This window comes from Talpa europaea (genome assembly GCF_964194135.1).
Source record: "Talpa europaea genome assembly, chromosome: 2".
NCBI lineage: Eukaryota > Metazoa > Chordata > Mammalia > Eulipotyphla > Talpidae > Talpa > Talpa europaea.
In genome coordinates, this window is record NC_140068.1 from 149,422,428 (window position 1) to 149,436,817 (window position 14,390).

At 40.3% G+C, this 14,390-nt stretch overlaps 1 protein-coding gene across 1 annotated transcript in view; it reads right to left on the minus strand.

Moving 5' to 3' along the window:
- The window catches only part of RNF144B (ring finger protein 144B), a gene marked incomplete at both ends in the record, with an annotated part of 56,070 nt that overhangs the window by 26,601 nt on the left and 15,079 nt on the right, over nucleotides 1-14,390 (minus strand). The window contains one exon of the mRNA XM_084259619.1: nucleotides 2,567-2,671. Within this exon, the coding sequence (XP_084115745.1) occupies nucleotides 2,567-2,671 (105 nt within the window). The remainder of the gene's footprint in view (nucleotides 1-2,566; nucleotides 2,672-14,390) is intronic.

Sequence of the window (14,390 nt, forward strand, 5' to 3'; positions counted from 1 at the left end):
AAATGTTAATGAGTACGTTTATAGTGGGAAAGAATAAGGATTTAAAAAGATAGGGGAACTGTCCTCAGTAAGAAAACCAAAAATGTTAGCTCTGTTCTAGAGAGTTACAAGAGAAACCAAAGACAGGTCTTCACTCACCACTGGCTTATCTGAACACATAATTACTAACATTTGATAGCCAATTTTTTTTAAACTTTTTTAAAAAGATTTATTTTTATTTATTTATGCATACAAGAACTGGGGTACAGGCCAGAGGTGTGGCGGATGAGAGAATTTATCAGAGACAGAGTGGGGAGCAGAACAGGCAGATCTATTGAAATACACTGCTGAGGGGAGCAGCTGGCAAGACAGGAGAGATCTGCTGCGCCATGTAGGTAGCTCCCTGGCTGGGAATCGAACTCATGCTGCAGAGTCTGTGGATAGCTTCACAGTGCTGTTCTTAACCCCTTGTGCCACCAAGGAAGCCCTGATAGCCAATTTTGATGGCCCCTAAGGACCATTCAAGGAGAACAACACTTGCAACTGAACTTTCTGGAATGATGTAAAGTTCTGTTTTTCAAGACACTGTGCAAATTATGGAACACCTTAAAAGAGACAAGTGCAACCAAAGAACTGAACTTTAAAGCTGACTGAATGTTAACTCATTTAAATATAAATAGTCACAAGTAGTGGTTACAGGATTGGATAGCACAAGTCTAGAATACTGCACTATGTTCCACTTCAAAGGCTTGCTTTAAAACTTCATCAAGCAATTCATTTATGTTGAACAGATTTTACATACAGGAGTCAAGTCAGACAAAACACAGCTCTTGGGGCCTGCTCCATCGCACGCTTTGCACGTTTAGAAGGATCTGACTCATTGTCAGTTTCCTCCTCTCTGCTAAGTCAGAAGTTCCAGGATGAGAGCAAAGGGACTGTCCCACTCACCTCTCTATTCTGGTCTGGAACAGACACCACACGCTAAGCACTCTTAATACACATTTGTTGACTGATCAGATGGGAAGGAAATACACAAGAAAAGAAACATGTTTCCTAGAAGGATTATATATAAAAAGATGCCCTTGAATAGCTGAGTCTCATTTTATTTTATTTTTTTAATTGAGGAAACACTGGTTTACAATACTGTCTGTGATTGAGAGGTACAGGATCACACCCTTCAGGTGTATGTCACCACGCCACACCCTCCAACGAAGGCCCCCACAGTCTGTCTACTCAGCCCCCTTTCTAATCTGCTCCCCTGTCTCCTCTGAAACTCATTTTAAAAACCATTTCCAAGTTGCACAGATCAACAGTGTTCTTGGTAGCTGACCTAATATTTTCCCACTTGAATTTCCTTCTACCATTACTCACACAAAAGTAAACAATTGCCTCTTACCACAAGATTTACATATTCATTATTGCCTTTTTATAAAAAAAACTCAATTATTTCATGATTTCCCTAAAATGAGTCACATCTAAACTATCATCCTTCCGTAAAAAACACATCAAACTCACTTGTCCTACTGAGCTGATATTCCACAGGCAGAACACAGGACTCCCAAATGCAGACTGCTTGGGAATGATCTACATCTTTCTGACTGCTTTACTTACAATCCACATATATTGCATATATATCTACATACACTATTGAGATTGAGCTTCCAGCTATGGGGTCTTTATCAGGATCCCATTATCCAACTAATTCTACTCTTAAAGCCATGTGATTGAGGTGGTAGGAAAGAATTAGATTGGAATTCTAGTGTTCCTGCTTTTTAGTTGGCCACTCCTGGACAAATTGCTTCCACCCTCTGGACCTCTGCTTCATGCATTTGTGGAAAGGATCCAATAATATACTATGAGAGCAAGCAGAAGACGATCTGGAGCACAGCAGGTATGGTATATCTGGTGAATGAATAACTTATTTCATCACTGTCTTGGGACCTCTATCAGAGGCTTACAAGTGCCCTAAGAATGGGCAATAGTTCATTAACTGCCCACTTAAAGAAAGCAGGATCTGAAGATTAAGAGTCACAAGAAAAGCAAGTTACTAATAATGGATTGAACAAAGGAAAGAGATAAATCAGCCTTAAGAAAATGGGAGAACTCACTCAAAAACCGCATTTTTGAGGCATGCTAAAGGTCAAATGAAAGGTACATCTCTGCTCTTTGGAATTGGCTCAATCCAGCCTACCTACCTTTGTGAATCACCATAGTTTATATTATCTACAACTGTGGCTAATCTGTTTTAAATTTATCTTTCCAGTATTATCTTTAAAAGATTAAAACCACAAGGCCACTCACTATTCAGTCTCCAAACTTTACATTTGATGAATTTGATTTCTCACACATTAGCCTATTCTAAAGCTTCGTCAACACTTAGATAGCATCTAAAAATAGAATGGAGGTAAATAACAGCTTTAACAGTTTATATGAGGAATCTAAAGTTAGATAGCAATAAGTTATGCCTTTAAAAGTTAACCTTTGTAGTTTGTTTCTAGACTCCTTGGTAAGAAAGTACGCAAGGAGACAAGGCCCTGGAAAATCATGTCAACAGGAAAGAAGGGATGATACTGGCACTCATCCATACCTCAGCCTCCTGCAGGGTCCCATGGTTGAGGCACACCATGTCAGGACAAGTGATGGGAGACCCACAGCCTTCTCGGATTGCCAGCTGCATATACTGTTTCAAGCACTAGAAGTTAAAAAGAAACAAGACAATTACCCTCAGCATCCAAGTAGCAGGCTGATTATATAACACAACCACCACTGGCTCTTCTTCCTTAATTGGTAGTCTTGGGGTTCTTGTACTCAGGAAACATAAGTTATCACAAGTGTGGATACTCAAAGAGCCATCACTTTGGAAAGAATGCAGAGACAGGCGATTAATGATGTATGACTTCATCCTAAGAATATTGGGTTTATTCCAGGCAACAAGTCAAATTCCTCTATGCTCGCACATTTTTTTAAAAGATTTATTTTATTTATTTATGCATACAAGAACTGGGGTATAGGCCAGAGGTGCAGGGGTATGAGAGGATTCATCAGAAACAGAGTGGGGAACAGAACAGGCAGATCTACTGAAATACACTGCTGAGGGGAGCAGCGGGAGCAACAGGAGAGCTCTGCAGCACCAGGTGAGACCCTCGCCTGCCGGCTGGGATCAAACCCACACTGTAGAGGCTGCAGACAGCTCCACAGTGCAGTGCTCAACCGCCAGCGCCACCAGGGGAGGCCCTCAACCCTTCTTTCAACAGATATTAACCTGAAAGTAAAAGATAAAACTTTAAAATATCCAAAAACTGGCTCCTCAATTTCTAATTTCTTATTATTGGTTAGCTTTTTTCTTAGGAATGATGAACATAATCAAGTTCAAATGTCTAAGAATAACCCAGAAGACACAAGTTAGTCAATGAATTGGGGACTCGTAGGAAGTGGTCGTTATTTACAATGTGTTTGGATTTTTCAAATTTAGATACTTATCTGTCAAGCTGTAGGATTGAAAATATTATCACTGTACCAAATTTTCATATCAGTTTAACTGTTAGATAAGTCATGTGGTCAGAATATCAATGACATAATTGTAAAATCTATTCTTTTCATTGATCACTTTTATTTTCCCCATCTGAAAATAAAACTAATATCATGATTATATTATTTCAGAAAAATAATGACTTATTTGATTGAAATTCTGTTACAGTGTACTAATGAAACAATGCCTAGGGCAACCCATTAAAACCAGTTTTGTTATTTCTTTACATGGTGAAAAATTCTCATCTCATAAAGGTCCTTTTCAAAAACAATTTTATCAAAGTTTGCAACACTGTCAGGTAAGTAGCTTCACATTCAACAAATGTATATACCACACTACACACACAAAAATCTACCACCATCTAGTTAATCCCCTCTACCTGGTTCTACCTTCTCATGTCCACTTGCTTTGCCTTTAATAATCACCACTGTGTTGTCAGAATTTATGTTTGTTTTTGTTCCATTTTATCTGCTCCTTTGTTTTGTTTCTTTATATTCCACATGCGTGAAATCACATAGCATTTCTTTCTCCTTCTGATTTATTTCACTTGGCATAATCCCATTAAGGTCCATCTATGTTGTCACAAAAGGCAAGATTTATCCATTTTTTATGATTTTCATCATGGGAAAAATAACTACAAAATAACCAAAATATCCCAAATAGAACTTAAATTATGCCAAATTCATACAATGGAGTGATGAAGAACCATGACAAATATTTTTAGATGATATCTAAAGACATAGGGTAAAGCTCATGATTCATTATGAATGAGGTCAAAAAGGTAATTTAGTATGCCTTGGGTAATACAAATATCTAGGAGTAGGGGGGTCCTCTTAAGTCACTCTTCTCACTACAATTGACCTCTTAAATAAAATTACTGTATTTTAACTTCCATTTCTTTGTTCAAGAGAGGCTCAAGCATCATCTGCTCTTAGAATTACCTTGCCAGGCCTGCATTCCAGTGTTAGGAAAAAAAGAGCAGGGCCTCCCTGGTGGCACATGGGGTTAAAGTCTCAGTGCTATCAAACTATCGACAGCCACTGCAGCATAGGTTTGATCCCCGGTCAGGGAGCTAACCCACATGACACTGCTCCCCACTCTGTCTCTGGTGAATCCTCTCACCTCTCCACACCTCTGGCCTGAACCCCAGTTCTTGTATACATAAATAAATAAACCTTAAAAAGAAAAAAGACCAGGGGCCTTCCTGGTGGCGCAAAGGATTAAGATGCAACCTATGAAGCTATATGCAGGCACTGCAGCATGAGTTCAATCCCTAGCCAGGGAGGTGACCCTTATGGCGCAGCAGACCTCTCCTGTCTCTCCCGCTGCTCCCCTCAGCAGTGTATTTCAGTCAATCCACCTGTTCTGTTCCCCACTGTGTCTCTAGTGTATGCTCTCACCCCCCACGCCTGTACCCCAGTTCTGGCATGAATAAATAAATAAATTTGAAAGAGAGAGAGAGAGAGAGAGAGACAAGAGGAGGCAATATTTAAAAAAGAAAAAAGACCAGCAGTAGGAAATGAGGAGGAAGAATGTCAATGGGCAGGTACGACTCCAGAAGGAGCAGCATAAGTGCAAAACCAGGAGGCAAATGAAGAAACAATGAAGGCCCGTGACACTTGAGGACCTTGGAGCCTTCTACCTGCCACACACAATCCAGGGCTACCACCTGGATCGTCCCAGCTGCTACTTGAAACTTAAGTTGAATAACTTAAGTTGAAACTTAACTCTAATAACATAAGGCATCTGGGTTGAAGGGAAAGGTTTCTGAGAAAAGCAAAGTGAACAGTTTGAAGAACATAACCTTCTATCTGGGGTGTGGCCCCAATGCCACTCTCTTGGGTGACTTTGGGAAAATTACTGACACTATGACAACCCAGGCTTGCCTCCCTGAATTTTAAAAATATAAACAATATCTATTATGGTATTTGTCGAGGGTGGATGGCATTTGATATTTAAACCCAGTGAGGGTTTAAAACACACATAAACACAAACCTGAAATTTTGTATACAAAGGTTCCAAGTTCCAAAATATTTGGTCATATTTGGACTACATTTCACCTGGTCTTAGACTTCCTTTCAAATGCATTGGGAGGAAACGTTAATCCTTAGGCCTTCTGAGGTTATCTTTTCTCCATTCCCAGCAGGGAAACAGCTAAACCACTTATGGTAGAGAAGGTTCATCTGCAGAACAGGTATTTGTAACAGAACTACTAGCCCTCCTCTTCCAGCATCTCCTTAGAATTATTTGCATCTATAGAAAAGGCTAAGCATTAAGTAGGAATTAAAGAGGTGGTATGAGTCTTTATAAGCAAAAAAAAAAAAATCCATTTTAAATTACATTGCAAATTTGTGAATTCAAAATCTACATTTCCCCAAGAGTTTATAACAGGTATGTCATATTTATTAATGGTAGGTTCTTAGGTATACTGAAACCACAACACATAAACCAGTGACTTCTGCAGCTTCTCACTAAACTCACCTGTTATGTGACCCACTGACTTTAGGAGAGAAGGTAGATCTGGGTACACTGACTACATGGTGTTAGTGTATATAATCTAAGAAATGAGAGAGATTTTAAGATTCCAAAATGCATGTTGCTAGGTAATGCACAGGCACTTAACACTCCATCAATTGTGGACAGCCTATCCAAAAGCAAAAAAGGAAAATAGGCAGCCCAGCAATAACAGGCAGTTATTGCTTCTCATTGAATTTTCAATACTCTAGGCTCATTATTTGTTTTCCATTAGCTTTCACTGAAAAATTAATCTGAGACCCTCCCTCTCTTCTTTAAGACCTCTGGCTAAGGCACACCTGTTCTGTTCCCCACTCTGTCTCTGGCGAATCCTCTCACTTCCCACACCTTAGGCCTGTACCCCAGCTCTTTTATGCATAAATAAATAAATCTTTAAAAAAAAAAAACAGTTCTGGAAGTAACTGTCACCTACTTGTAAAGACAGAACAATAGAGAAAGAAAGAAAACCACCATCACTTAGATTGCTAACAATTACATTCCATTAAACAATAGTATTAAACAAATTTAAGGGAAATATTTCCAACATAACATTTTGAAAGTCCTAATATCACAAGAAAGAAACAACTGTGTCTTTTCAAGACTCAACATTTCACTTTAATAATGAGTTTGGTTGAGCACAGAAACATTTTAAGTCATGAATGGGCATGGGTATGTAGTACCCATGTAGTTGTTACTCAAAAATCACCCCAGGGGGCCTCCCCTGGTGGCGCAAGCAGTTGAGCACCGCACTGTGAAGCTGTCTGCAGCCTCTGCAGCGCCGGTTCAATCCTGGCCAGCCAGCGAGAATCCCACATAATGCAGCAGATTTCTCCTGTCTCGCCTGCTGCTCCCCTCAGCAGTGTATTTCGTCAGTCAGCCTGTTCTGTTCCCTGCTCTGTCTCTGGTGAATTCTCTCACCCCCACACCTCTGGCCTGCACCCCAGTTCTTGTATGCATAAATAAATCAATCTTTAAAAAAAATCACCCCACAGCTCATAGGGGCCTCACGGGCAACAAATATAAACCTAAATTTATGATCCTCTCCCCTAAATCTGGCCCTTATTCTGTTTTCTAGCTCTACAAAAGGCATTTCCACCCCCTCAATTATACAACCCAGAAACCTGGAGTCATTTATGACACCCCTAACACTCTTTTGTACCCTTCTATCCAATTAATGCCTCCTGGACTTCTTTACCTGGCTGGCAAATTACCATCTCAAACTTCCCAGAGTTTTGGATTCCACCTTCCTCAATATACCAACACACCTGCTTCCACACATTCCCAGTCTTCAGTAAATAGAACCACCAGTAATTATTCAATCGCTTAGCCCAAAACAACACAAAGCACTGTCATCCTTAATTCCTCTTTTCCTCAAACTCCACAACCAAAGCTTGTCTCAAATATAACAACCTCTCACCACTCCCACTGCAATTCAAGTCCCCCTCATCTATTTCAAGCACTCCTGCAGGAGCTTCCTGACTAGTCTCTTGGTTTCTGTTCCACACAGCAGCCCGGGTTCTTTTTATAGAGCTTTTCAAAATATAAATCATATGTTATTCTCCTGCCAAAACTCTCCAATGAATTTGCATCTCATTCAGATTGCTTCACAAGCCCCTTATCTGGCTCGCAAGTCCCTACATGTTCTAACTAGCTACAGCCCTGACCTCATTTCTACCACATCGTCCCTTTCTTGGGTATATGGGCCTTCTTGTTATTTCTTGAGTGTGTCAAGCTGCTCCTTCCGTTAAGTCCTTTCTTGGTTTGTGCCATTTGATTTCCTCTCTCTGGAGTGCTCTTCTCCTACATGGCTCATTTTAAGTTCATTCAGGACTTTGCTTAATGTTCACCCTTAATGTTAGGCCCTCCCTGGCTAAAAAGGCTAACCTGCCCTCCCCTATCAGGCCTCCTGACACTGCTTTATTTCTCTACAAGCACTGACCACTACCTACGACTATCTATTATGGACTGACTTGTTGCACCACTGAGAAGTTCACTGGAAAGGCAGGGATTCTGTCCTGTTCTCTGAAGAATCCAGAAAAACAGGTGGAAGGAACTACAGGACATATTGTTACATGATTTAATAAGTCCTCTCAGTCCCATTGATTTCCTAATTATAAACCAGGACGATTCACCTCCGCCACTCCCTTCTGCCATAACCATCGACGATCTGTCATTACCTCTTCTTGCTTTGGCTTCTGCTTTAGCCATTGGCTGGTCTTCCTTGGTCTGTTTTTGTCTCTCTAATTGATTCTACACGTTGCAGGCAAAAAGATCTTCTTAAAAAAATTAAGTCTAATCCCCTCTCTTTGCTGCTAAAAAATCCCTTGTCTACATTATCAGAAATTGATGTCTTTGCTTAAATCATTGTCTCCACCCTATGAGAGTGGAAGAACTAGGGGGAATACAACTGAGTGAAGAAATCAAATACTAAGCAAAAATGAACAAGGAAGTAAGAAAATGAATAGATTTAAAAACTAAAAAAAAAAGTATTTGTTACCATTCACTAGTAATTATGGCAGGAGAATATTACACTTTAGTCAGCTAGGTCAAAAGTTCCCCAGCAGAGGGCAGAACCCTGAAGAAAAGGATATAAGCAGATATTTTTTTATTGGGGGAAAAATGGGCAAGACAATGGGGACTGTAGGATGCCATAGGGAAAGGCTGCTTTAAGGAGGAGCCCTGGGCAAAAGGAAGAGGGGTATTTCAATAGGAGGGTAGACAACCTCAAAGATAACACTCACCTACTTGACATTCAACTATGTTACTGACAATGCTTCTCGGACCTTAATGCCCACTGAATAGCTCAAGGATCCTGTTAAAAAGGCAAACCCTGTGCTTCATCTCCACAGTCCCTTCTGCTCTTTCCTCCCCTGTTTTGACCTCTCTTGCTGCCTCTCCCCTGTTGGAGGCCTCAGATCTATGGTCAGTTTGACTGGAAAATCAAATCAGTTTGACTGGACAAGGTGTCCCCCGACACCTTGTTTGGTTTCTCTATATTCCAAATATAAGTGAAACCATCTGGTATTTATCTTTTTTCCTTCTGACTTACTTCCCTGAGGATAATCCCTTCCAGTTCCATCCATGCTGATACAAATGGCATGGGTTTATCTTTTTGATTGCTGAATAGTATTCCATTGTGTATACATACAACATCTTCTTTATTCATTCTTCTGTCTTGAGGTGTTATGGTGATGGGATAAGTACGGGGACTACACTAGAAATCAAATACTGTCCAAACATTAACAATGGTGTAAGACAACTAATTAATTAAACTAATTAATTTTGTAAAATGCAAATTCTGACTTAGGAGATCTGGAGTGGAGGCTAAATCTCTTTCTTTCTTATAACCTCCTATGTCTTGTAGCTGCAGCTAATACACAGACCAAACTTTTGAGTAGCAATATCTAGGAAAAGACTCTCTACACCAGATGTTTAACAGAATCATCTGGGGAGCTTTTCAAATAGCCAAAGCTCAGGCCCAAGTAAAGACCAACTGGTTTAGAATTTCCGAGGGAAGGATTTTATGTATGTGTGTGCATAAGTTTGTGTTTGTGCTGCTCTTTTTTTCTGGGAGAGGAGACTAAGGTCCACCTGTCTGTTTGAGAACAGTCATTCAATACAGGTGATTAAATCTGGGCCCCAGTCAAAAGTACATCCAATTCCCACCAAGCAAGAGTGATCAAACACTTCTATCTTTATCTCAAGTGATCATAAACATCTAAATCAAGAAACCCCATGACAGAAATAGCTCTGAAGAGAAATCCATTGGAAATGCTCCAGTCTAATCCAGTCCTCATAATAAAGCCAATGAAATCTGCTAAACTGCAAGAACATTGCAATCAAAGAAGACACTAGCATCAGAAAGCTCTGCTTTAACACAAGTGATTAAAAAACTCCTCCACTAACCTTCCAGAGCTTTCTCTTTCATCCCACCTATGCTGCCTTTTAACAGAAAGAGACCCCAACTCTTACACTGGTTCCAAAGAGAACCATCTGCACCATTTTACAACACAGTCTACCCAGAAATGCAATCCATGGTTCCAGGAGAAAGAAAACAAGAAAGTTTGCCACATTTACATCCTTCCATTTACTCCAAAGAAACATTAGACTTCAGAACCACCAAGCCTCAGCTGGCTCCATGGCCCCAGCCAACATGCAGGATGGGCAGAGAAAACAAGCACATCCAGATTAAACATCAGCATGTTCCAAATAATTCATTTGTCACTTTCTTCACCCTGATCTGTGTACCTAGAGAGTCCTATGTAAACACACAGACAAACCTTTGACTATCTCAGAATGCTCATAAAGTCTTAGCAACACAGAATGGAACACACACTAAGTCAACAATGGGTCAGGAAACTCTTTCAGGGGTCTCTCCTGTGGCCTAGGGGTTAAGTCTCAGCACTATCACTGCCAAGGCCTGAGTTCGATGCCCAGCCAGGGAGCTGACCCACATGGCACAGCATGTCTTGCCCGCTGCTCCCCTCAGCAGTGTATTTCAGTCAATCTGCCTGTTCTGCTCCCCACTCTGTCAATGAATCCTCTCACCACCTCCCCTCAACTCTGGTTTGTACCCCAGTTCTTGTTTGCATAAATAAATAAATCTTTAAAAAAAGATTTGACTTTACAGGCAGTCTTCAATAGCCTAGGGTGTACATATGGTCACTCTTCAAAGAATCCAAACAAGAAGCACTAATTTAGTTCAAGGTTTCGAGTTCCTCATTTGTCCCAGAAAAGTGAAGAGACCCGCCTAAGGAAATACAGCATTTTAATAGCATAGTGGGAAGCAGAACTTCAGATTTTCCAGTCAATAAACCTAAACTTGTTAATTGTTTAAGATCCTTTTTCTTTCTCTTGTTCTCATCATGCTCACATGAAACTTTATGTTACTGCAATTATTGTATAAACACAAATGTGAGATACACTGCTGAGGGGGGCAGCGAGGAGCCAGGAGAGGTCTGCTGTGCCATGTGGGTAGCTCCCTGGCCGGGGATGGAAATCATGCTTCAGTGGTTGCAGATAGCTTCACAGTGCTGCAACTTAACCCCTTGCACCACTAGGGAGGCCCCTTCCTTTGCGTTTTCTTTTGTTTGTGAACCCTCATACATTTGCTATATTTTCAAGTTTGTAGAATACTTTTGTAAAAATTCCACTAAGTACTTGAAATTTTTGAAAAGAATACGAATATCCATTATAATACATAAATGAGAGAATGATGCTAATGCATGATGAACTACATTTTTTTTTCTATACCATATAACTTAAAAAGCCAGCATGAAAAATGGCTCAAATCAACAACCCCAAAATTGGACAACCCTGATCTGTTAGTGTCCTCAAGAAGATCTTGTTTCTTTACATGATGGTGAAGCACTATTAGCTGAGAAGACATCTAAGCTGTAAGCAAAAACTTACGTCTTGGCTCCATTTACAAAAAAGAATTTAGATTTGGGAAACATGAATTTTGAAAAAGTAGAAAGGTTGGACAGTGACTAATGGTGACTAGGTGGTATAGGTTGAGGCTTGTTTTATTTGAAATTAAGTTTGAGATGATTGTATTAATTGCTGTGCAGCAAAATGAAATTATCATCCTACTTCAAATCTACATCAAACAAAATTGCCACTATTCCTCACCTCATAATTTTCCCCCAAATCTTTGTTCTGAAAACATGTGAATGTTTCTGACAATTCCTAAAAAGCAAGTTTCTAGAAATCAGGGAATTTTATGTGTGGTACTTACTTTTTAAAATTTTAATTGCCGTAATTTGAACCAGCCTTGCTTTTCTGCCTCTTACTAAATCCATATGCTTACTGCATACCCAAGATTTTTTACACTCTTGTTAAAATCTAACCTAGTTACTATCCTTGAACTGCCACTTTCCAAATGTTTTAAGTTAGCACCATATTTTAGCAAATTAGACTATCAAGGCAAAAGCCTAAGTCAAAGCCATGGGATAGCCATGTCTGAGATTGGTGTCAGAGCTCACAAGAGACAGAGGGGCACAGGGGGCCAATGTACTTAAAAGGACATGACCTCGAGGATTCATATGTGAGTCCCCAGCAGCTGGCCCGCAAATATCCTAGATCAGGGAATCAGAAACCCCTGAAAGATGAACAGAAACCCCATTCACTTGGCCCCACCCTCAGAGCTGCTGATTCAGTCTGTCTCGGGTGGGGCACAAGAAGTGATAGTTCTGACAAGTTTAGAGTTACTGCTGAAACTGCTAGTCTATGGGTGACGCTTTGAGAACCAATGGCTTAGAATGCAAATATTCATCCTATGAATTCTGTTACAACCCTTGTCTGTATTCCCACTGTTAGAATTCATGGAATCATGTGATTTCATGCTGTTAGAACTAAAGCATGAGCAGGGTGGGGAGAAGGGAGTAGGATCAAAACAAAGGTAGGAAGAGCACAAGGGACCATGGTGATAGTTCATGGGTGAATGGGTGGTGGGAATTTTATGGGGATTATAACCAAGATGAAAATGCATACATTGTACAAAAATGAAAAATGATGTAAAAAATATAAAAAAAAGAACTAAAGCATTAGAAATAATGGAATTTTTACCAACTTAAAAACTCCTTTTCCTTCTAAAGATCATCAACACCACAAACCATAACATTTTTCAAAAACTAAACACTGTTCCATTTTAAGACAATTTGCATTGAGCACACTACCTGGAAAAAGCAGACTCTGACTATAATTTTTTCTCCAGTTGTAATAGAATTCTGTGTGCTTTGAAGTCGCCCATTCGTTTATTACTCTTAGCACATAGGCATCACTTAGAAACTGCTACTAGACTGAGATCCTCTTAACTTCCACAAACATGATGCATGAGGGCATGAGGGAGGCAGGAAAAAAACAGCCTTTGAACCAGGAGGCCTGGACTTGACCCTGGATTTCTGTTTTGACATGCACTGGTGTGAGAACCAGACTGCTTGATCTCATAGCCCTTGCTTTCTCAAATAACTGGTCCAAAGTCATTCAGTCAAAGTTCATGGTGCACTGCTCAATCCCTTCAGTCTGGGGCCATCTGTATTCAGATGATGCACAATCTGGTTTCTGGGGAAACCTTGGGTGTCCTCAAACAGTTGCTCCTCACATCTTGTATTGACTAAATTTCTATGTATCTAAACTGCAACTGTCAAGCTTTGGAAACCAGAGGTAGGATCACAAAAACCTAACATAAACCTCATCCACTACTTCTGCTAACAAATAAAATTTGGGGAGCATATACCATGTCTAGGCAACACACTTTGCATTTTCCCAGAAGCTGTTCTTATTCAAACCACTCCAGCATCCAGGAATTAAGAGTATGGTACTTGGGTAAGTTAGTTAGTTCCACACTGGCTTTCCTTATCTGTAAAATGGAAGGTGTAGGGAAGCAAAATTTTGCCATCCCAAAATATGACATTTTGCCAAATTTCATGGGAGGGGCAGGAAGGCTGGGTGGAGGTTTGCTTTAGAGAATTGTATTTCTGTGTAAAGTTCTTTATTAAGGGTGTATACCAAGAAGACCCACTCTCCTTCTCTCTCTCTTTTTTCCAAGATTTATTTTTATTTATTTATGCAAAGAAGAGCTGGGGCGCAGGCCAGAGGTGAGGGGGGGGTGAGACGATTCACCAGAGACAGAGTAGGGAGCAGAACAGGCAGATCTACTAAAGTACACTACTGAGGGGAGCAGTGGGCAAGACAGGAGAGGTCTGCTGTGCCTTGTGGGTTGCAACCTGGCATAGGATAGAACCCGGGCCTTAGTGACTAGCAATAGCTTGACAGTGCTGAGATTCCAACCCCTGCACCACCAGGGGCGCCCTCCTTCTCTCTTGCAAAGAAAAAATTAAGTCTGCATACCTGAGTCTCCTGTACCTTTCCTCATAAGTCTCCATAACTAACCTCCTCTTAGTCTCCCCACCCAAAGCCAGCTGTCTTAGCTAAGCTATTTAGATGGCTGGTCAGTTAGTCATGCTGGTCTCTCGCATGAACGCCAGAGGTATATATGTGGTTATTCAACTTTTTTTACTTGTTCTTTTATCAACCTTTCTGATGCTTGTTTGATTATCTGCCAACCTAAAACACCTAGAGGTACAGAATGATTTCCGTTGTGCTCCAACAAAGGCAAAAGTAAATGGTGGAAGTGGGGGAAATCTTGCAGGATACATGTAACATGTTAGGTACTCAAATCCTTTGCTAGTCTTTCCTGGACTTTTTTATATCAATCAATAAATGGAGTGTCAAAGAAATTGAATAAGGAAACCTATATTCACACTTTGCCAAACAGTCTCGGGCCTCCCAACTAGGAGTAGGAAATAATTCAAACCAGTAAGGTTTTCGGTTCATATAGAGCTATTTATTTCCACAAAAATGAAGC